General features: G+C 54.8%; 1 protein-coding gene across 1 annotated transcript; it reads left to right on the top strand.

Annotated features, from left to right (window-relative positions):
- The first annotated feature begins 7868 nt into the window (after positions 1-7868).
- Positions 7869-19524, top strand: RHOF (ras homolog family member F, filopodia associated). The gene is made up of 5 exons (XM_036929180.2): positions 7869-8746; positions 9034-9121; positions 17069-17178; positions 17266-17400; positions 18354-19524. Exons 1-5 carry the CDS (start codon positions 8621-8623, stop codon positions 18516-18518), a joined length of 624 nt encoding a protein of 207 aa, XP_036785075.2. The 5' UTR covers positions 7869-8620; the 3' UTR covers positions 18519-19524.
- Positions 19525-20572: the final 1048 nt, after the last annotated feature.

Genomic DNA, 20572 nt, shown 5'->3' with positions numbered 1-20572 from the left:
CTGTCCTTAACGCAGTGCAGTTTTCATGTTAATGTTGCTGAGATGTCCTTAATTTTCTGAGCCTTCATCTGCATGTATGTCTGTCGCTCTTGTCTAAGCCAGTTAAAATGCTTTTAGACGATTTTGCTTTTATAAAGCTATGGTTTTAGGTTTAAGCTTTTGAAAATGTTTACAGCAATAAATGTTAGTTTTCTTCCCCGTAACATGCACACTTTCTTTGAAAATCGATCTACTTAAAGAACAGCTCTGTTTTTCTCGTCTTATAGAAGGGTGGGTGAGGGAAAGGAAGACCTCTTTGTGTAAAGACAAAAGCCGTCACAGGAAACTAGATTAAAACTGGAAAACAAGTCCTAGCTGGTTCGAGCCAAACACTAACGTTAACTCGTGGGTATTTTCTATGGTGGTTGGGATGGCCGTGCGTTGTTTTGCCTTTTGTTTGATTTGACTGTATTTTCGCCTTTTGTCTCTTAATGACGATCACACCATTACTATATCCAGAGCAGTAAACAGTACTCAGCGAAGCTTCGCCTCTTGCCAACCCAACCCTGGAAAGTTTGCAGAAGTGGAAGGAGCAGAAAATGCCATAAGAGTGTAACTTACAAAAAGGTAACCACCAAAAAAAGACACCACCATTGGCCCAAAATGTTCCCAACTAAACAACCCCCAAAAAAGATGTTTTTAACAATAACACCTCCAAAATCTCCACCCAGCTTGATCATCCAGACTCCATGGCACCGCGCTGAGCGGGGTAAGTAAAAAAAAAAAAAAAAAAAGTGTATTTTGCCCCTTCGAGGAAATATTTTTTCGAGCAGGCCAAGAACTGCAAATGTTTGGGAGCTGAGGGGAGGTTTGTGGAGGTTTGGCAGCTGCTTCGGGGAGGGCTGGGGAAGCACGGAGGGCTCTTAAGACCCTTTTGCCCCTTCCGCCCCTGAGGCGAGGTCTCCCCAGCGACCTGGGGCATCCCTGGGGCCGCCTGCGCGCGTCCCCCTTTCTTTTCTAGGTTTGTGCTTTGGTGGGGGGAAGAAGTAAACTGTTCTGGAGATGTGGGGCTCAGAAGAAGAGGAAACCCTCCCGCCTGGCCTCGGGCCTCTTTCCTTTTTTACTGTGGGGGCTTGCACTCCGAAGCCGGCTTTTGGGGGCTCCCAGGCTCGCCTGCGCTTCCTGAGCAAAAAAGGACAAAAGGCCGGCGTCCATGTTGCCATCATGACGCAGCATCTCTCCCGCCTGCAGCCCCAGCGCTGCCTGTTCTCCCAGCCGCGCTCGCTCCTCCCTCGCAAACACGAGTTTTATTTTCAGGTTCAGAGCAGAGCCGCCGTCCGGGCTGGGGGCCGGGGCGAAGGCAAGGCGGGGGCCGGTTCTCGGGCGGGCCGGACTGCGGCGGCTAATGGCGGCCGCTCTCCTCCGCCTCCCGCCCTCCCCCGGTTGTCGTTGGGAGCCCGGAGCAGGCGGTGGCTCGGCCGGGCTGCGCCCCGAGAGCCAGCACGGCGCAGCGCCCCGCGATGAGGAGTGGTCGCGGAGGCAGTTTCTGGGGCCGCGAGCCCGGGAGCTTCGCGCGCCGGCTCCCGCGCCTTTGCCTCCGCCGGGCCAGGCGGCCAGACGGGCGCCATTTCGCGCGCCGCCCGCGGCTCGGGCGGTGGCGGCTGCCGCTCGCCGGGCGGGAGGAGGGAGGAGGGAGGCGGCGGCGGCCGGGGGGAGGGGAGGCCGGCGTGTTGCCGCCCGCGGTCTGGCTTCCACCCGCGTGGACGCCCCTGGCTGGGGAGGCCTCGACGGTGAGCTCGGGCTCCGAAGCCGCCTCGGACTCCGCGCCCGACTCGGGAGCCCCCGCAGGCACGAGGCGGCCTCGCTCGTTTGCTGGGCCGCGGGTGCTTTTCCTCCTCCCTCCGCTCGGGAGCCTGTGGCCAAGGGCCCCGACTCCTCCGGAGCCCGCGGAAGCCTCCCCGGCTGCCCGGACTGACCCTGGTCCTCGGCGCCCATATTTGGCTCCCAAGCGCTCTTTGACAGACGAGCGCAAGGGGCGGAGGGGCCCTTTGTTTCCACTTTGGGTGTGCGGCCTTCACAGAGGCCACCGACTCCCAGTTTGGCCGTCCGGGTCACACCATCCAACCCGGCGCTCCAGAGGCTGCGGCGGCGGGCGGGGGTGGGAGAAGTCGAGGTGTTGGGGCCTGGGAAAGCTGCTTAGGCCTTTCCCGGGATCCCCAGACGCAGAGGGCCCTAGGCAAGCCCTCAGCTCTCCGTCCCTTCCTTGGGGAGGGGATGCGGTCGGGGCGGGCCTTTGGAAATGCAGATGAGTCGCCTCCTGCTGCTTTTCGCCTGGGCTGAACCTTAGTGACTCAGCCACCCCCCTCCTACCCGTTCCAGAATGAGGGCCACCTTGGCAGGTGAGAAGCGGGGGCGACATTTGTAAGGTTTCCCCTACCCTCAAGGAGAGCCTGTCCAGTTTGTAGCCAACCCCCCTAACAATCCCTCCGACTCGCCCCCTCCAACCCCAGGCTCTTGGCCGGAGAAGGGGCAACGGCCCGGTACCCCCAAAGTGGACCGCCCTCCCTTGGACAGCAGGAGCAGGTCTAGTTTGACTCTGACAATCCGCCCACTAAGGTAGGTGTGGGCCCTTTACCAGGCTGCGAGGGAGATTTGGGGGGCTTTGGCCTGGAGCCCAGGGAGGGCGGGCACCCCAAACCCGCTAGGCTGGTTCTGCAGCCCCTCCCCCACGCAGATGTGTGGGGTTGTGTGTGTGAAATCGGCCGCCTGCTGGGCCTGCTTGGTCCATCCATCCCTGCCTGTCAGCTTCTGTTGTCAAAAGAGTTTGGGGCGTGCAGTTCTCTGCCGTATTTAGCAGCGTAGAAGAGGCTGCACTTGCAAGTATTTCCCAGTTGTGTGCTTTGTGGTGGGGGAAGGGCCCTGGATGCCTCTTCAGAAAGGCACAGTCAGCTGCTAGGAAGCCCCGCCCTGCTCTGGCCCTCCCTTCCGGCCCCCAGTGGGGGCATGTGGGGTGACTGCGTGAGCGGCCTCTTCCCCTCTGGTGTCTGGCTGCTAGGGAGGTGAAGAACAGAAGCTGGGCCAGCTTCCTCTGAGAAGGAGGTTTCTTGATTCTTCTCCCACTTCCAGGGAATTCCTGCAGTTTTCTCCCCTCCCCCAAAGAACCCTGTTTCTAGAGTCAGAATTTAAAACCTGGCTAGCCATTTAACTGCTATAAACTTGGATAAGCTGCACGGTCTCTGAACTCGTTTCCCCATCTATACGATGAGACTAGGTCAGTGATTCTCAGTCCTGAGTCTGCACCCATATCACGGGGGTTGGGTTGGGTCTGGTCCTTGTTCTTGTTTCTGATTGAGTATGTAGGGGTCTGAGAACTTGCAATTTCCAACAAATTCCCAGGTGAAGCTGATGCTGTCATCTGGGGACACATTTTGAGAACCTTTGGGCTGGGTAACACCTAGGGTGTGGTTAGGAGGACCAAGCTCATGGGCTTGAATCCTGGAGGTCTGCTTGGCACAGACACCTCAGCCCCGTCGTGATGACAAATCTCTTACTCCCCTAACACAAGTTGACTGCGCACAGTTTCCCATCCTCTGTCTCCAGGAAGCTCCACGGGTGGAGATGGTTGTGACCCTTGATCTCTGACCCCTCCCCCATGTGATAGCTAATTTGTGATTACTTCTATGAACCATTTGGGTCTAGGTGCCACAGATCCAGGCAGCCTCCCCTGTTGGGGCCAAGGTCTGGCTTCTGTGTTGGATCTGCCATGCCCACTTTGACCCCACTGAGGGCTAGACTGAGGTTTGGGGGACCCCATAGGGCTTACCTAGAGATTTTGTTGAGGCATCTTATTGCTTAATCAAGGGACGCTCTAAGGCTGCTGTGGGTTTGAATCTTAGCTGTGCTGGCGACCTTGGGCTAGTCTCCTGTGTAATGATGGCAGGGTGGTGACAGGATTAAGTGTGATTAAAAGGCTGCCTCCTGTTCGGGCTTTTCTCTATTTGGCCTTCATTTCCACGTGGCTGCAGGGAGTGGGGGCAGAGCTATCTGGGAGCTCCTCCCCCCAGTCCACCCCCCCACCCCCCAAGCACGTGGCAAAGCTTCAGGGCAAAGAGGAAGACTGGTTTTCTGTAGGCTGCAAGCCAGCACCAGTTTTTCCTCCTGTGCAGTTTGAGTCAGATGGTGGCCTGCCCCCAGCTCCACAGACTGTTCCCAGGATCAGGTCATGATCTGGGGGGAGGGGAGGGCGCACACACAGCAGCCCAGAGTAGAAGTGACACACCCAAGGTCATGAGGCAGCCACCAGTGGCCAGGACAGGGTTCCAGGTGTCTTGACTTCCATCCCAGCGGCTGTGTCCATGGCACCCCCTCACCCCAGCTGTCTGGGTTATTTTGGGTTCCCTCCCATGCCAGCTATCTGCTGGCATCACTGCCTGGTAGCTGTGGAAGCTGGTTGAAAGTAGCTGGCATGGTGCTGTTGGCCACCATGCCTGGGCCTTCTGAGGCGATTCCAAGTCCCAGATAAGCTGGGGTTGGTCCATTTTGTTCTCTGGGGAGAAGGGGATGCACCCCACTGCACGGGGCACCACACTTCCCCCAACCTGGGGTGGGGGAAGGGATGGGGAAGGCACTGTGTAAAATTTGCTGAGGCCCACATTAGTATCCTGTGAGCCTCTTACCTCCTTCCACACTCCCCCCAAACCACCTGAGGTTTAAATTACACTCAGCCACTGGTGTCCTCGACAGTTCTGCCCCTGAGGGTTCTGGGGAGACAGTTCTCCCCAGGTCCTGAGTTCCCTTGGATAGAGTCCTGGGGGGTCTCCGGGCTAGGGGTCTTTATCTCCTTTGGGCATTGGATAGTGAAATAATTTAAATCTTCCCCTCCCTGCATCCTGGAGGGTTACAGCCAGTTTCTCCACTCAGCCCTCAGACCAATTAGGGAGCAATTAGGTGCTAAACTGTGGTCTGGGTGTGATTCTTGGAAGGGAGAAGTGTCCTCTCCCCGCTACCATTTCTCTTTCTCCCTTTTCCTACCTCTTTGTCACCAACCCCAACCCCCTGGGGCAGGGAGCAGCAAGCCAGCCCTCTCCTGGGCTGCTGATACCCCCGGTCCAGAGGCCCCGCCCCTGGTCGTGCAGGGATCTGGGGGCGGGGCCGCTCCTGGCGCTGCTGTGAGGGCTGCCTGGAGAGGGCCACGCCAGCGGAAGGGAGGCCCTGGGCGCTAGGAGGTGGCTGGACCTGCTTCACTACTGGACGCCAGGGTCCCGCCTCTTCCGGCCCATCGTGGAACATGACTTTTGGCCCCACTGGGTGTTGACCCAGTCTCTGCTGTGGAGAGAAGCACCCTTCTGTCTTGGCCACTGGCTGTGTCCAATGCTGGCTGTGGATCTCAGCAAGTTCCCACCCCTCTGGGAGACCAGACCTCCCCATGTGAACCAAGAGGAAGAAGTTGGTTGATGATCATTTGAGCTGTTTTCTAAGTCTGGCTTTGTGAGGGGAGCATTTTTGTACTTGATCAGTGGACCCCCACCCCCAAAGTGCTGAGGCTTGGAGAAAGTCCTTGACTTCTGAGGCTACTCTTGGCCATCTCTCATCTCTAGGACCTCAAAGAACAGGAAGGCTCTTGTTTCACCTGGAGTGGATGACATTTCAGGTGCGTAGCTACCTCTCAAAGTATTCTGAAGCACTGGGAAAGTAGAAGCCATTAGAATTGTTAGTAACTTCCCACAGTGACCTGTGCTGGTCAGACTTTGCTTAACAAAACAGAAGTGAATCTGGCACCTACTTATCTCCTGTGCTCAGTTGGCATCACTGTGGCACAGGCCAAATGCACTCACCTCACAAATGCCACCTGGCCAGCTCCCCTAAGCTTCTGTGTCCAACAGCTCTGTGGCAAGAACCAGTTTGCCCTCCTAAATCTCTCTAGGAATTCCCAGTGAATAGGAAGCAAATTACACGGGTCCTCAGAACATCTCCCAGGTAAGGGAGCAGGGATCCCTGGGTGTGTTGGCATGCCCAGCTCCTCAGCTGGCCTGCCCTGGCCCACCCTGGCCCAGCTGCTTCTGAGGAAGCTCAGAGCAGCTGGCCTGGCTCCTAGGTATTTTTATGTATAGATCCAGCCTGGATCCAACACCACCACTGGAATTGGGTCCAAATCAAACACATTCCAGGTTCAGTGGGGCTGGGGTTCTGCCAGCCTCTTGGCCAGGCAGGGGTGGGTGGATGGGCTAAGGCCAGTGTTAGCTGGTCTGCCTGGACCTCGGAATGCTGAGAAGAGTCACTTTTCCTTTTCCTCTTTCCCTCAGTTTTATGTAAGTCCTTTGTTCTGTCTTAAGTCAAACTTGCAACCCCATTTCTCAGATGGAGTAAGTGGAAACAGGTCAGGATTTTGAGGAAAATCAGGAGCCCTCCTGTGGGCTTGTGCAGCTAAGTTGAATTCAGGTGACACAGTTTGCTCAGAATGGGGTGATCCTCCTACAGGAATTCTCCCCAGGTCCCTCCCAGATGAGGTAGCTTCCCTCTCTGAGCTTCAGGGTCCCTATTTGAGGTCAGGCCTGGGGCTGGCTGGCTGCAAAGGTAAGTGCCCCCCACCCTTCACTCAAAAGTCCCTTTCTGTCCTCTCTCCTTGGGAATAGTCCCTCCATCCTGGCTTGGCCTCTCTCCCCTGCTGTGGTCCTGGGGAGTCTCACTACTGACAGTCGCTAGACCAAGTGCCCTCTTTCCCCAGGTTGCACCAGCCAGTCACAGCTCCTCCCTAGTTAGTTACAGGAGAGACCTTGAGGGCCTAGTTTTGGCTGGCTCCCTAATGCCAACACCCCACTTGAGTCTGGCAGCCAGGCTGTCCCTGATCTAACCCCGGGTACCTTGACAACCGCGAGAAGCCTCACTCATTCTCCAGCCACTTCAGAACCTATGTCCAGGCTGGGTACCCATCCTCCTTCCACTGGCCCACCCTCCCAACATGGCCAGTTGGTACGTGCCACACAGCTCAACCTTGCCCGAACCCCACAAATCTAAACTGTTCACATCTTCAAACTCTGGACTTCCTCCAAGACTCAGCTTCTCATAGGCAGGAACACAATTGCCTCTCAATAAATTTGTGTTGCAAAAAAAGGAATGGCTGTAAATTTGTCCAGGGGTGTTTGGGCTCTGCCGGGCAACAAGGTTGGGCTTCAATTGACGATCGCTGCTGCCCTCTGGTGGTTAGGCCCTGCCTTGCATTCGCTGCAAAACGACCCCACATATATGGTACTGCCCCGTTGGCAATTTCCTCCCCGAAGTAAATTTACTGATCTTTCCTGGGAACTTGAAAATTGGGAAACTTTGGAGTACGGTGGGGTAAAAAAAAATTCTGAGTCATGCCATTCCCTCTCGGAGGGAACTACCAGAAGTTCTACCCCCGCTTAAATGACCTGACTTTCTCACTTGGCCATTCCCCACTGCGTGGCTGCTGCACACTGTCTCCAGGGGTCCCCTGCCACTCCTGACCATTAGCCTGGGTCCTGCAAAGAAGCCCAGGGTCGCAGGAAAAGAAAGAGATGGAGGGCAGGGTTGGTCTCGGCCAGCTGACGCACAGTACTTGTTCATAGTGAGTGCTCAAGTAGCCGTTGTGACCAGGGACTGTGGGAGAACTGATGAAAATCCGTGGGATGAAGGATATGTGGCTGCTGGCCAGAGAACACAAATTTCGGCCTGCGGGTAAGGGTCATCAGTGTCCAAAATGGAAGGAGGGGCCCAGCTGATCCCCTTAGATCTACTCAAGCCTACCCAGTCGGTTCCCCGACGGTATCTTGGGCTCAAGCCTCCGGCTCCCGCGAAAAAGAGACTCCCGCCCAAGTGGTTTGGGGCAACACCCCCGGAAAGGGTATTCGGGACCGCCCACCTGCTCCCCAAGCCGCTTGCGCTTAGGTGGTGGTCCGGCAGAGGGCGCCAGACAGCCACCTTGCGTCCCTAGGGAGAAGGAGGGGTAGGTGGGCGGAACCGCTGTTTCCCACCCGCAACCTGCACCTGCATGGGCGGTCGGAGGGCCAGACCAGGAGGGCAGACACGACTCGTTCCAGCATCTTCGTTGGCACCACCAACCTACCTGTTGTAGTAAACCAGGTCAGAGATGGACTTGCCCAGACAGCTGGGGCAGAGCAAAGCTGCAGGCTTTCCCCAGAGCTTGGGAGCAAGGCTCCTGGAACCCTGGTGCTGGGGAACAGCCTGTCAATCAAAGTGTCCCTGTCTGATGGGGGAGGCCGAGCCGGCCAATCAGAGGGTCCCTGCCAGAAGGCGGAGCCTGCCAATCGGGGTACCAGGCAAGGAGCCACGGAAATTATCTGATCTTGGGGGTCGGGGGTGCGCTCTAACGCTCCAGGGAAGAGTGGGATATGTGCTTGCGGCTGAGCACTGTGTTTCTCAGTTGCCTCAGTTTCCCTGGGAATGAAAGGTAAACGCCCTGAGCCAAGACCCTATCAGGAAGGAAACTGAGGGTGGGAGGTGGGCTGGGTGGCTGCCTGGCGGAGGCGGTGGCGGCGGCTGCTGGAAGGGACTGGACCTCTCCTAGCTCCACCCCCCCGAGCCTGCCCCCGTCCCCGCCCCGGAGCTCTCAGCCCCAGCGCTCTGCCCGGCGCGCGGTAGTCAGTGCTGAGGGCTCCGGGCCATGAACGCCCCTGGGGGCCCTGGCCCGGGCCCGGGTAGGAAGGAACTTAAGATCGTGGTCGTGGGCGACGGCGGCTGCGGCAAGACTTCACTGCTCATGGTGTACAGCCAGGGATCATTCCCCGAGGTGAGGCCCGCTGGGGGTCTGAAGGGGGTCAGGCTGGGGGTGGGGGACGGACTTGGGACCACTGGGGGCTAGGGACGGCCCTACACCTGCGACCGCAGCCGGGACTTCGGCTCCCCGGCATCCTGCGCCCAGAGGCAGCCGTCACCCCAGGGAGCCCCCGGGGGAATTCCCGAGCCCAGCGGAATGGGGGGGCTGAACCTGATGGGATCAAAGTGGAAGGAGAATCCAGTTGGGTCCCCGGCCCCCGCCGCAGCCCTTAAGAACCAACCCGACCCCTTCTTCGACAGCACTACGCCCCATCCGTGTTCGAGAAGTACTCGGCCAGCGTGACCGTGGGCAGCAAGGAGGTGACCCTGAACCTGTATGACACCGCCGGTGAGTGCGCCTGCGCGCCGAGGGTTCCTGGGGTCCGCCTGAAGGATTCCCCCGCCTGGCATCCCCACCCCCGCACGGCAACCTCTGCGGGGTCCTGCCATCTTATTCCTGGGGGCCTCGGAGGGGCGCTGGCTGGGTGGCCCTGGGAGCTGAGAGTGTCTCATTTGCCCCATGTAAACGAGGGTATTTGGGTGAGCTGAGCTCCTGAACACCCTCTGAGACCTGACATGCTAAGAACACACAGCTTCGTTCCTCTCCTGCGGTTCTAGAAAGACGTGGGCTGTGCTTCTGTTTCCCATAGTCCCAGGCTTTCGTGTCTTACACGCTGTGGTGTCAAGATTCTGTAGGCTGCAGATTTGAATCCCCTGATGCTAGGATTCCATGGGCTGTGTTTCTGAGTCCTTCGGTTCTAGAATGTACTACAGATAGAGCCTGTGATCCCAGGATTCCATGGTGGACAATCCTGAGGCTCCAGGGTCCTGTGGATGGAAGTTCTGAGTCCACCCTTCTGGGATTCCACCAGCTACAGTGCATGGGTCTGGAATTCAGTGGTCTACAGTTTTGAGCCCATATTTCGGGATTCTGTGGCTACAATTCCTTGTCTTCCTGGTTCCCTGGGAAGAAACCAGGCACTAAAGAGGGAACAAAGCTCTAGGGAATGTAGGTCCAAAATGAGGTTCTCTCTGCCACCTGCAGCATCTAATGCAAGTGGATTTATGCTAATGCATCAGAGTCAGCAGAGTCCCTGCTGTTGGGGGATAGATGGGAGGAGGAGTATAGTCAGTGGGAGGATTGTAACTCTCTGTTGGAGGGGGGCCTGCCCGCAGGAGCTTCCATCCTGCTCTGCCCCCACCACCCGGCTGAATCAACATTGGGGAGCAAAGGTCAGGATCCCTAGCTGGAGCCTCACCCATCCTCCATGACTCAGTGTTCAGTGACCTGCGTGGAACCATGTCATCAGGAGCCCCTTTCCCTGCAGCCAAGCCTTGTGTGTATCACACACACACACACACCCTAAGGCTGCCAGGAGCATCTCTCATTCCACCCTGGAGATAATCAGAAAATGGGCTGCCCAGCCCCAGGCCCCTCCTGCCTTCTTGACTTAGGCAGGCTTTGCTGATCCCTGCTGCAGTGGCCTCTGAGGACCCTCTCGTTGGATTAGGGCCCCCCAGGGCCACCCCCAGAACAAGGCCATGCCTCCAGCCCCATGAACTGGGAAAGCCATGGGCTTCTAAGAGATTCCCAAGGGTATGGCCTCAAGAGCAGTAAAGCTGTGTTGTGTGCTACCCAGGACCCAGGGAAGGGCAGGTTCTGAACCACATTGTGAGTGGAGTGCTGGTAGGGCAGGAACAGTCAGGAGGCTGTTCTGCTCTCTCCTCCTTCCTTTGTCCTCAGAGCCTCTCCTGTAGATCTCAGGTTCACTGTCCAGGACAGCCTCCCCACTCAGACCCAGCATAGGGACCACTGTCTGGCCTCACCCAGAGAAAGCTGCTCAAAGAACATCCGTGTCAAAGACAGTCAGCATCAGAGCAGATTGTCTTGCGGAGACTCTGGAAAGCTTCTACTCGGTGTAAGGAAGGGTTTACACTGAGCTGCCGTGGGAGGGATGGAGGGGTGCCATGCCAGCATCACCAGGAGCATGCAATCATTGGGGCAGTGATGATTCCACCCATCATTTCCTACCCCCTGCTTTGATGCCAGCTTCCCTGGCTGTGTCCTCAGGGACACCCAGGCCTCAGTTTCCTCATTTGTAATCAGGTCTAAAACAGTTGTGAGGATTAAGTCAGATCCCAGCACTCAGCACAGGAAAGGGCTTGCTAAGTGTTGTCATTATGATTTTTTTAATCTCCAGTCTTTCAAGCACAAGACTGTTCTTCTGAACACGTGGCCTGCTAGGGCGTGGTGCAGGCCCCTACCTACAAGGGCAAGAGGACTCTCCTAGCTGCAGAACAGCAGAGCTAGGGTTTGAACCTCTCAGGAGTGCCCCGGTGGGAGTAGAATGGCCCCAGTCAGCAGGATGGCCCAAGAGGGGACACTCAGTGAGGAAGAAACATGGCTGCTCCCTCAAGGGTGCCCCACTGTCAGGAGGAGTGTGACAGACTAGGTTGTTCCTCTTCCATACACCAGTGCCCAGCACAGTGCTTGGCCTAGAACGAGGCTTGTAGAATGAATGAAAAATAAATCTGGATGCAGAGATGCCCCTGGAAGAGGGCCGGGGTGAAAAAGGTGATGAGATTCATCTACACTACCTACGGGTGTTTGGATATCAGCAGAAAGTGGCAGAAAAACCAGCCGGGTGACCAACTAAAAAAAGACAGACTAAGAGGATGAGGGGAGCTGCCCAGCTGGAGATGAGTCTGGTAAAGGTTGTTGTAGAAAGTTCTAGAACCTGATGGCCTAGACCCTGGGGGAAAGGGGTAGAAGGTAGCATCTTTCCAACCAACCACTGGTGACCAGAGCAGTGAGACAAGGGTGGACCCTGGAGGCTGACTCTCTGGGACCTTGGCCACAGGAGTCCGTATGGGAGGTCAGTCAGGCTGCTTATCTCCATCCTGTGGAAGCAGCTGCAGACACCGCAGGGATGGGAGGGTGAAGGGAGGGGTGAAGGGCTTTGGTGCTCAAAGGTGATGGGGGGCGGGGCCATGAGCACCCATTGCCCTAGCAGCCTCCCAGCCCTGGCAGCTCAGGCAGGAAGCTGTGGTGAGGGCCGACGTTTCCTGGGCAGAGGGGAGGCAGCTGAGGTGGGATGTTAAGACACCAACTAGAGACAGAGCTATCTGGGCCTGGGGTGGGGTACAGTGTTGGGTGTCACAGGAGGGAGTGGAGGGTGGGGGGTGCCAGAGAGGAGGGTGGCTGTGGTCCCTGCCCCAGCCTAAGATGTGAGCAGTAGGAAATGAGGCAAAGGAGTTGCTAAGACAAGGATCAGGGAAGAAATGGGTGGCCAGGAGCCAGGAGCCCTGGAGGCTGTGGGTCAGTCAGGTCATGGGCTCAGCTCCGGCTGAGCTGCTTCAAACCCCTGTCTCGGGAGGATGCGCAGGTGGGCAGACCCCAATAGCACCACTAAAAATGGGTTCTGCTTCTGGCAGCTTCCTCTTCTCATGCTGCCTGCACCCCTCCCCTGAGCAACACCCTTGCCAGAGCTGGGAACCACCTGTCCTGTGTGTGTCTCCAGCAGATTTGGGGACCACTGTGGCCTGATGACACTCTCTGTCCTCGACCCAGCTCTGGGCCTTAGTGACCCCAGGAAAGATGACTGCCACCCCAGACTGCCTGCTGAAGCAAATCTCCTTCCCACAAAGTAAATACTCTCAGGCAAGGCAAGAGCCTCACTTCCTCCTAGCCCCAAAACACTGTCAACTTCAGGAAGATGGGTGGCTTCAAGGGGAGCCATGGCCCAGATGTCCTTTCCTGGCCAGAAATAAATGCATCCTTTCACACATGACTCTGGGGCTTTTTTACCTCTCAAGCCCATTTATAGAGGCTAGAGTAGGACCCCTGAGAACCTCCAGGAAGTCACCTGACTTGGCCCCTTTAAGCCTTCGCAGTAGGTAAATGGTAGTAAATAGTAAATGTGGGTAAATGGACGGTAACAGCATCACCTTGTGGCTAGGAGGCCCCCTAAAACTTGTTGGTCCAAAGATCAGGGGTTAGAAACCCCCACCCTGGCCCCAGGCCCTTGGAAATTTCTATTTCAATAGTAACCATAGTAGCAGTCCCTCACTTTTGTCCAGCATTGCTCAGTGGACAAGTCCTTTACCTTCAGTATCAGGGGTAGGGTTATCACCCCCTTTTCCAGATAAGGAAACTGAGGCCCAGAGAGGGAAGGTGCCAAGGTCATGGAACATGAGTCTGAGGGGAGCCTGGCTCTCCTGACTCACAGGGGAGAGGTGTCTAGGACACTGCACCCTCCCAAGGAGACTGCAAGAAGTCCATTACCTGCAGGCCTGGTCCCCACGTGGAAGCCTGCACTGAATCCTGGGGAAAGCCGACACAGGCACAATCAAGAAGGCAACCTGGAGGAGGAGGTTGGCTGCTTATCCCCTCCTAGAGTCAGTCTCTGTGTCTGCCTGCCTGTGTTGGCAGCCTTGTCCTCTCCTAGTCAGAGCTGGGGCTTACAGGGCAAGGACCACTCCCTACCCTCTGGGGTGGCCTGAGAGAGGCATTCCAATAGCCCTGCCTCTGGTCCTCTGACATGTACAGAGAGCTTCCCCTTAGCTTTGTGACCTTGGGCAAGTCACTTCCCCTCTGTGCTTCAGTTTCTGCATCTGTAAAATGGGGATAACAATAGCCCTACCTTATAGGCTGGGGAAAAGATGAGTAGCAATGAGTCAGTGAGGTAAAGGACTTTGAATGGGACCTGGCATATAATGGGTGAGCACCGCTGATAGGTACTGTTAATACTAACCATTTTTATTATTATTGTCATCAAGGCTCACTTGCTTCTCACACATCCATTTCACAGATGAGGAAACTGAGGTCCAGAGATTAATTCCCAATTGGGAAGGCTAGGGAAGGCTTCCTGGGAGGACTGGCACTTATAGAGTGGCTTGGCAGGCAGCTGACCTTGAAGGTGGGACTGAGTTGATGCTCCAGTTCACAGGAAGCCTGTCTATGATCTTGAAAAGGGCCCTCCTCAGCCACGTGGGCACCTAAAAGGAAGAACTTTCCCTGCCCAGCCCAACCTCCCAGGGTGGCTGCTTAAATTAACCCAGGTGATGGAAATGAAATGCCCTTGAGAATGGTGGAAGCCATGGAGATTGTCATTACACTTACATTCATCAAGCACTTACCCAGAAGGGTCATACGTCCTCATGTGGGAGATCAAATTACCCAGAAAAATCCTGGGATACATGCTAGGAAGAAAAGCACAGCCACAGTTGGTCATGAAACAGACTGCAAAGGAGGCTGCTGTTTCAGAGCAGTCAGGAAAGTTCTCTCGGAGGAGGTGACATTTCTGCAGACACCTGAGGAAAGGAGGGAGTGAGCCATGTCAGTGTCTGAGAAGAGCCTTCTAGAAGAGGCAACAGCAAAGATGGAGGCCCCGAGGGGGGAGCAAGAGAGGTCTGACTTCCTCTTTCAACCTGCTGCAGCCCGACTTCTGCTGAAATCATCCCAAGCCGGAATTGCTAAACCCAGTGGCACATCTCAGGCCTCGTCCCTGCTGCATCTGAACAACTTCAAGATAACACCCAACCAGTAGTGACTAGACACCTACCAGGAGCCAGGAATTATCTTCAAGGACAGACGTGATTCCTCTCCTTGGGGTGCTAACAGTCCATGGGAGACAGGCAAGAACCAAAGAATCCTGAGTCCAGGCAGCGGACGAGCAGGGCAGGCTTCTCTTGATGAGGGACAGCCTCTCAGAAATCACTGGGCTAGAGGCGGTGTTGGGACACTATGGGCCCCGTACCTCTACTTGTCCACTCCTGCCATATTTCTTAAAGGGAATGAGGATATATGTTATGCTGGAATTATGAGCCACATCATTGCATTGTAGAGGCCCAGACCTATTTTTGCACAATACAAAGCAGAACACAGCATTGTGGAGGCTCAGCAGAAGGAACGCTCAGCTTGGAATTGGGTTAACCGGGTTGAGTCCTGGCTCAGTCCCTGATTCAGTGACTACAGGCCAGTCACTTCATTTCCCTGAAACTCAGTTTTTTTCCATATAAATGGGAGTATTCCTTCATGTTTCCTGACTAGCACATCAGGTGATGGGTATAAGGATTTTTTAATCATTCATAGGCAAAAGCACTGTAAAAAGTGTAAAACATATAAGAGGGTATTAAGTAGTAGAGAGAAGGCAATTATCCTGAAAAAGGCAATCATATGCATAGTCAGTCTGAATGTTCAAAATAAAAATGCTAGGAAGAAAATGGGGAAAAGATAAGGGAAAGGCATTCCAGGTATGGGCAACAGCAAATACAAAGGCTCTGAAGCATAAGTTCTTGGTGGGTGTGAGAAACAGCAAGGAGGCCACCCTGGCTGGACCACAGTGAGTGAGGGGGTGTGGAGGGAGGGAGATGAGGTCAGGGCCCTTAGGGGCCAGCTCATATGGACAACTGGGAGGTGTTTAGATTTTATACAGAGGGTAAGAAGGAGCCATTGAAGGTGTTTCAGTTGAGGGGAGAGAGACAGGATTTTACTTGTGTTTTAACATCCATCTGCCAGGTAAGAGAATGGATTCAGTGAGGGCAGCAGCAGACCAGGGAAGAGGTAACAGGGGAGACTGATGGTGGCTTGGATAAGGATGCTGTTCAATAGGACTTACTGCAATGATGGAACTGTTCTGCATCTGTGCTGCCCATTAGAGAGGCCACTACCCTGCGTGGCATTCAATCACTTGGAATGCAGCTATTGCAATGGAGAACCTGAATTTTTAATGTTAATTAGTTTAAATAACCACACTGGGCTAGTGGCTACCCTATCGGACAGCACCAGTCTAGAATGGCATGGACAGGGGTCTGGAGTGGGGACAGTTTGGGGAAATGCTTGGAAAAAGGGGAGATGGGCTAGAATAGCATGCCAGGCTGGTTACCTTCCCACTGTCTTACATAATTTCTTCAGCTTTGTGGAGATGAGAGCAGGAAGGTCTTAGCCTGCTGAACCCTGACTACCTTTTACCCCTTCTCCAGTGTTGTGGGGAATTTGGCTGAAAGACAGCATGGCCAATCCTCCTGGCCCAGCCATGGTCATAACTGTGGATGCCATTCACTGCATACCAGTGGGGTTCCAGTGGGAAGGGAGAGGGTGGCCATCCCGTCATCAGTGAGGGGCTGAGAACAAGACGTAGCTTGTCCATGCTCAGCGGAGAGACCAACTTATCCTGAGAGGCCTTTGGCAAGGAGGGACTAGAGTGGAGAGCAGGCTGGTGCCACCTAGGCACCCTCATGCTAGAGGGAGGGGTGGGGCAGAAGGTGGGTTCCTGGGTCTCTTGTTTGGATTCTGAGCTCATGAAAGAAAGGTCACTGGGCCTTTGCAGAGGTTTTGGGTGGTTTGCCAATGAGCCTGCAAGCCTCTTAGTTCTCTGTGGGAGAACTGTGGGAGTTTTTCAGAAATAACGGGACATGATGACAGCACAGCATATAACCCCCCAGCCTGCTGCTGGACAGGGGAAAAATCTACTGCAGGACATTATTGGTGAAATCTGCATGTGGCCTGTGGATTTGGTTTCTTGAGTTTGACAAACGTACTGGGGTGAGAGTGTTCTTGTTCTTAGGAAATCAATGCCGAACTATCCCTGTTTAAAGAAGCCAAGTGTCTGCAATTACCTCTCATGTAGTTTAGAAATGTTACATACAGATAAAGCAGGTGGGACAAAATGTAAATAGTTAATCAGAGTATGTGAGTTCTCTTTTTTGAAATTTTTCTGTAAGCGTGAAATTGTCAATATAAAAAATTACTAAAAATTTTACGAAAACCCTCCATTGCACAAGCCCAGCCTTGGGTTTTGGTTCACTTGGTGCTGGGGAGGGGCTGAATACCAGGCACATTCATTTCCCCCAGGTGAGACTGATGGACAGCAGGGCTGACAGCTGCTGTGTGGGGTCCTCCTCCCTGCAGCCAGCACTCTCCAGCATTACCTGCCATGACTTGGGCCTGCCCAGCCTGACTGGTCTGAATCTTTGGGGGAGACGAGGGATCTGGCTTGAGTTCTCACTTTCAGCCTGAGCACCAGGGTGAGGACAGAGGGTGGCGGTAATTATCATGGCATAATTGCTATCCATTTTTCCAGCACTTGCTTTGTAATCATGCCTAGTTCTGAGCACTGCATGAGTTTTATCTCTTGTACTCTTTGCTGCCATCCGGGCCTGGTCTGCCACTTGTTTTACAGATGAGGAAACAGGCCTAGAGACACAGGGTCACCAATGCCTTGCCCATCTGGGCCCATGCAGGGGACTCAGGTGGACAAGGAAGTGGTGAGCCCCACCTGCTCTCCGGTTTCAGGGCAGGAAGATTATGACCGGCTGCGGCCCCTGTCCTACCAGAACACCCACCTCGTGCTCATCTGCTATGATGTCATGAACCCCACCAGCTATGACAATGTCCTCATCAAGGTGAGACCTGTCCCCCAGTTTGCCTGCCTCTGGGGATAGGGCCACAGATCTGGCCCTAGCCCTGATGGCCACTGTCTTTCTTTACAGTGGTTCCCTGAGGTCACCCATTTCTGCCGTGGGATCCCCATGGTGCTCATTGGTTGTAAGACAGACTTGAGGAAGGACAAGGAGCAGCTGCGAAAACTCCGGGCAGCCCAGATGGAGCCCATCACTTACTTGCAGGTTGGACAGGGGCCCCTCTCTCCCCTCAACCCCACCACCAGGAGCCCAGGTTTCTGGGCATAGCCATGGCCAAAAAATCTCCCAGGCCTTTGGGTTCTACAACTGGGGTGCCTTAGTGGCCTTTTGGGGAGCAGAAGTAAGCAGGATTCTAAAAATACTAATTTTAAAGCATTAATATTGATGGCCTGCTTACCTGAGCACTTTACATTAGTTAACCTCATTTAATCCTTGTAATCCTGAGGCAGGCACCGGTAGCAGCCCCCATCTCACAGGGACGAAACGGAGACCCAGGACAGTTAACTAACTTGCCCAGGCTCACACAGCTAACCTGAAGTGGGGGTCCCGTCCCAGGCCCTCTGGCTCCAGAGTCTGGGCCTGAACCACCATCCCATCCTGCCTGCCCGAGGGGACTGAGAGGCAGGCGCTTGTTTGAAAGCAGGCTTCCCATACCCAACGAATCATGGGCAACACCAAATCTGGTAGCTTTCTGGGTGAGGCAAGGGAGAACAAAAGAAACACAAAGGAAAACTAATAAAGTTTAATCAAAAGGAATAAGCATTAATAAGTTTTAGAAATAAAGGTATATTTTACTCTAACAGCAAACTCAGTTGCTTAAATTGTGCTTTTGAGACGAGAAGGGAGAGGCCTGTAGGAAGCCCTTTTGCCTTGAGGCCCTGGCATCCACAACAAATCAGCCCAGATCTCCGGATTCAGCCTCCCTGCTGAGGCTGAGGGTTAGCGGGGAGGCTGGGGCGGGAGCTTCCCACAGGAGCTGCAGCCCATGGGCCCCAGCAGACAGGCCCTCCTGCCTCAGGCCACACTCGTGGGGGCTGGCCTGGGATATGGAGAGAGGCCTCACAGCTCAGCCTGAGCGCCTAAGTCCGCCAGGGGGCGTCAGGAAGCGCCCTAAGCTCCAGGCCCCTCATCTAATGCCGGCCCCTCCCCCCACCCAGGGTCAGAGTGCCTGCGAACAGATCCGAGCTGCCCTCTACCTGGAATGTTCTGCCAAGTTTCGGGAGAATGTAGAGGACATCTTCCGAGAGGCTGCCAAGGTTGCCCTCAGCGCTCTGAAGAAAACGCAGCGGCAGAAACACCACCGGCTCTGCCTGCTGCTCTGACCCTTTGGGCAGGGCACACAACCCTCCCAGCAAGACTGACAAGGCCCAGGTCCCCAGGCCCAGACTGCTCCCCAGGGCACTTGGAGTTGGTCTCTCCAGTGCCTGGTGGCTGGAGCCTATGGCTAGACTCTTAAGAACATTCTGGAACTCTCTCCTTTCCCAGCTGGGGCTCCAACCATGAACTTGCCTCTGATATATCAGTGGAGTTGTGGCTTGTGTGGTGGTGGGTGAGGGGGTCTGGACTCAGTCCCTCTGTAACCTGAAACCAGCACTGGTCCCAGGACTCAGGCATGCCCTCTCCACAATCTCCACCAGACATGTACAACCTCCTTTGCACATCCTGTGGCTCCTCAAAGCCTACACTTGAAATGAAGAACTCCATCTGGTACGTGGGTCAATGTAGATTTGGCCCCCCAAGCCTGCTGCTCCCACATCACCCTCCCTGGGCTCCCAAGATAGGCGAGGCTGCATCCTCCAGCTTCTTCCTTACCCCAGGAACTCTGGGGTCAGTCACAACGGGACCCAGACCTATCAGGAGAACACAGGCAACAGCCCCGGACATGAGGGCCAGGGCCAGCCCCCACCACCCTGACTCCGCCGCACACAGAAGACTTCAGGCTCAACCTTGGGCTTGGTTGCCATCTTTCCAGAGCTGGGTGCATGTGACCAAAGGGGAGAAGAAACTCTCAAAATGCGAAAAGTATACCCAGGACCACCCATCCCAACCCCTGCTTGGGGTCTCCTCACCTGCAAGGCCCTACTGCCAGGAACTCAAGGTTTAAAGGGGTATCAGCTCTGAGTGATCATGGGCAAACCAGCTCTATCTTTACACTGTTTCCCTATCTGCAAAAGGACATTATTGGCTCATCTAAACAGACATCAGCCTCCATCTGCCCAGTTCAGCCTCCACTTCACCCAGATGAGGAATTCTGGAGCTGAGACCACCCTGGCCTCCTGCTAGAACAAACCTGATCAATCCCCAGCTGATTTATGAACCTCTTTCTGAAATGCCTAGGGTTGGAGGTCCACAAGTTTTTAAACAAGTGCCCCAGACGACTCGAATACCCAAGAGATTGGGAGCTGCTTGGTTCCTAAGTGAGCCTAGGAGTCAGCTTTACCTAAAAATGGGATAATGGCTTCAGGTGGCTTCTGTCCTGCCTGGTATCTCCTGCCTCAGCCCCCTTACCCAGTGCTGCAGCCACACTAAGCCTGAGCCTCTGTGAAGTCCACTGCTAGGGAACAAGGCTTTTGAAGTCCACCCCACTGCACCAGGGCTCCCCAAGACCCTGCCATGCCCTGGGGAGTCAACAGAGCATTTGGTCCAAGGCCTCATGGACAAATGATGACCTAGGATGCAGAGGTCAGCAAACTACAGTTTGTGGGCCAAATCTGGCCACTGCCTGTTTTTGTAAATAAAGTTTTATTGGGACACAGCCATGCCCATTCATTCATGCATTTGCTTTTGCCCTACAACTGAACTAGAATAGTTGTGACAGAACCCATCTGACCCTCAAAACCTAAAATATTTACCACCTAGCCCTTTACAGAGTAAGTTTGTTGACTCCTGGTCTAGGGCACACCAAATGCCTAAAGAGCCACATAGAAGACCCAAAGGACTGAAGCTGGGAAGGTATAAAAGGGGGTGGTGGTGCCTGTAGCAAAACACGCACCCAACCCCAGGCAGGCAGGCAGCTCAGCCCAGCTGAGGCTGCCCAGTGGGAATGTCAACAGATCTTTCTAGAGAAAGTAGAAATCTGGATTTTTATGTGGCATTATACTGGGGTAGGAGTTGATATTTAAAAAATGTAACTCATTATAAAAATGTGATCCCCTTTGAGCACCAAAGCATGACTATGGACACCAGCTGTGAGCTCTGGTGAAAAGGGATCTGTAGGCAAGTAGTTAAGGGCACCTGAGGCCCATGTGTGGGAGAAGGGGCAGAACATTCCACCAAACCTGTTGGAGTGTTACCCTACCCACAATGACACAATCTACACCAAGTGACCAGCACACCTGCCTGAGCCTGCTCAAATTCTTCCCCCCACATTCCAGCA

Source organism: Manis pentadactyla, chromosome 14 (assembly GCF_030020395.1).
Source record: "Manis pentadactyla isolate mManPen7 chromosome 14, mManPen7.hap1, whole genome shotgun sequence".
NCBI classification, from domain to species: Eukaryota; Metazoa; Chordata; class Mammalia; order Pholidota; family Manidae; genus Manis; species Manis pentadactyla.
Note: the sequence above shows the minus strand (reverse complement) of the source record. Positions and strands in the feature narration are given on the sequence as shown.

What these genes read in the sequence shown, in the direction of transcription:
- RHOF (XM_036929180.2), top strand. Translation starts at nt 8,621, where the DNA reads ATGAACGCCCCTGGGGGCCCTGGCCCGGGCCCGGGTAGGAAGGAACTT. An exon ending in GAACCTGTATGACACCGCCG is followed by an intron (nt 9,122 to 17,068) that starts GTGAGTGCGCCT and finishes CTCCGGTTTCAG; the next exon opens with GGCAGGAAGATTATGACCGG. An exon ending in AGCCCATCACTTACTTGCAG is followed by an intron (nt 17,401 to 18,353) that starts GTTGGACAGGGG and finishes CCCCCCACCCAG; the next exon opens with GGTCAGAGTGCCTGCGAACA.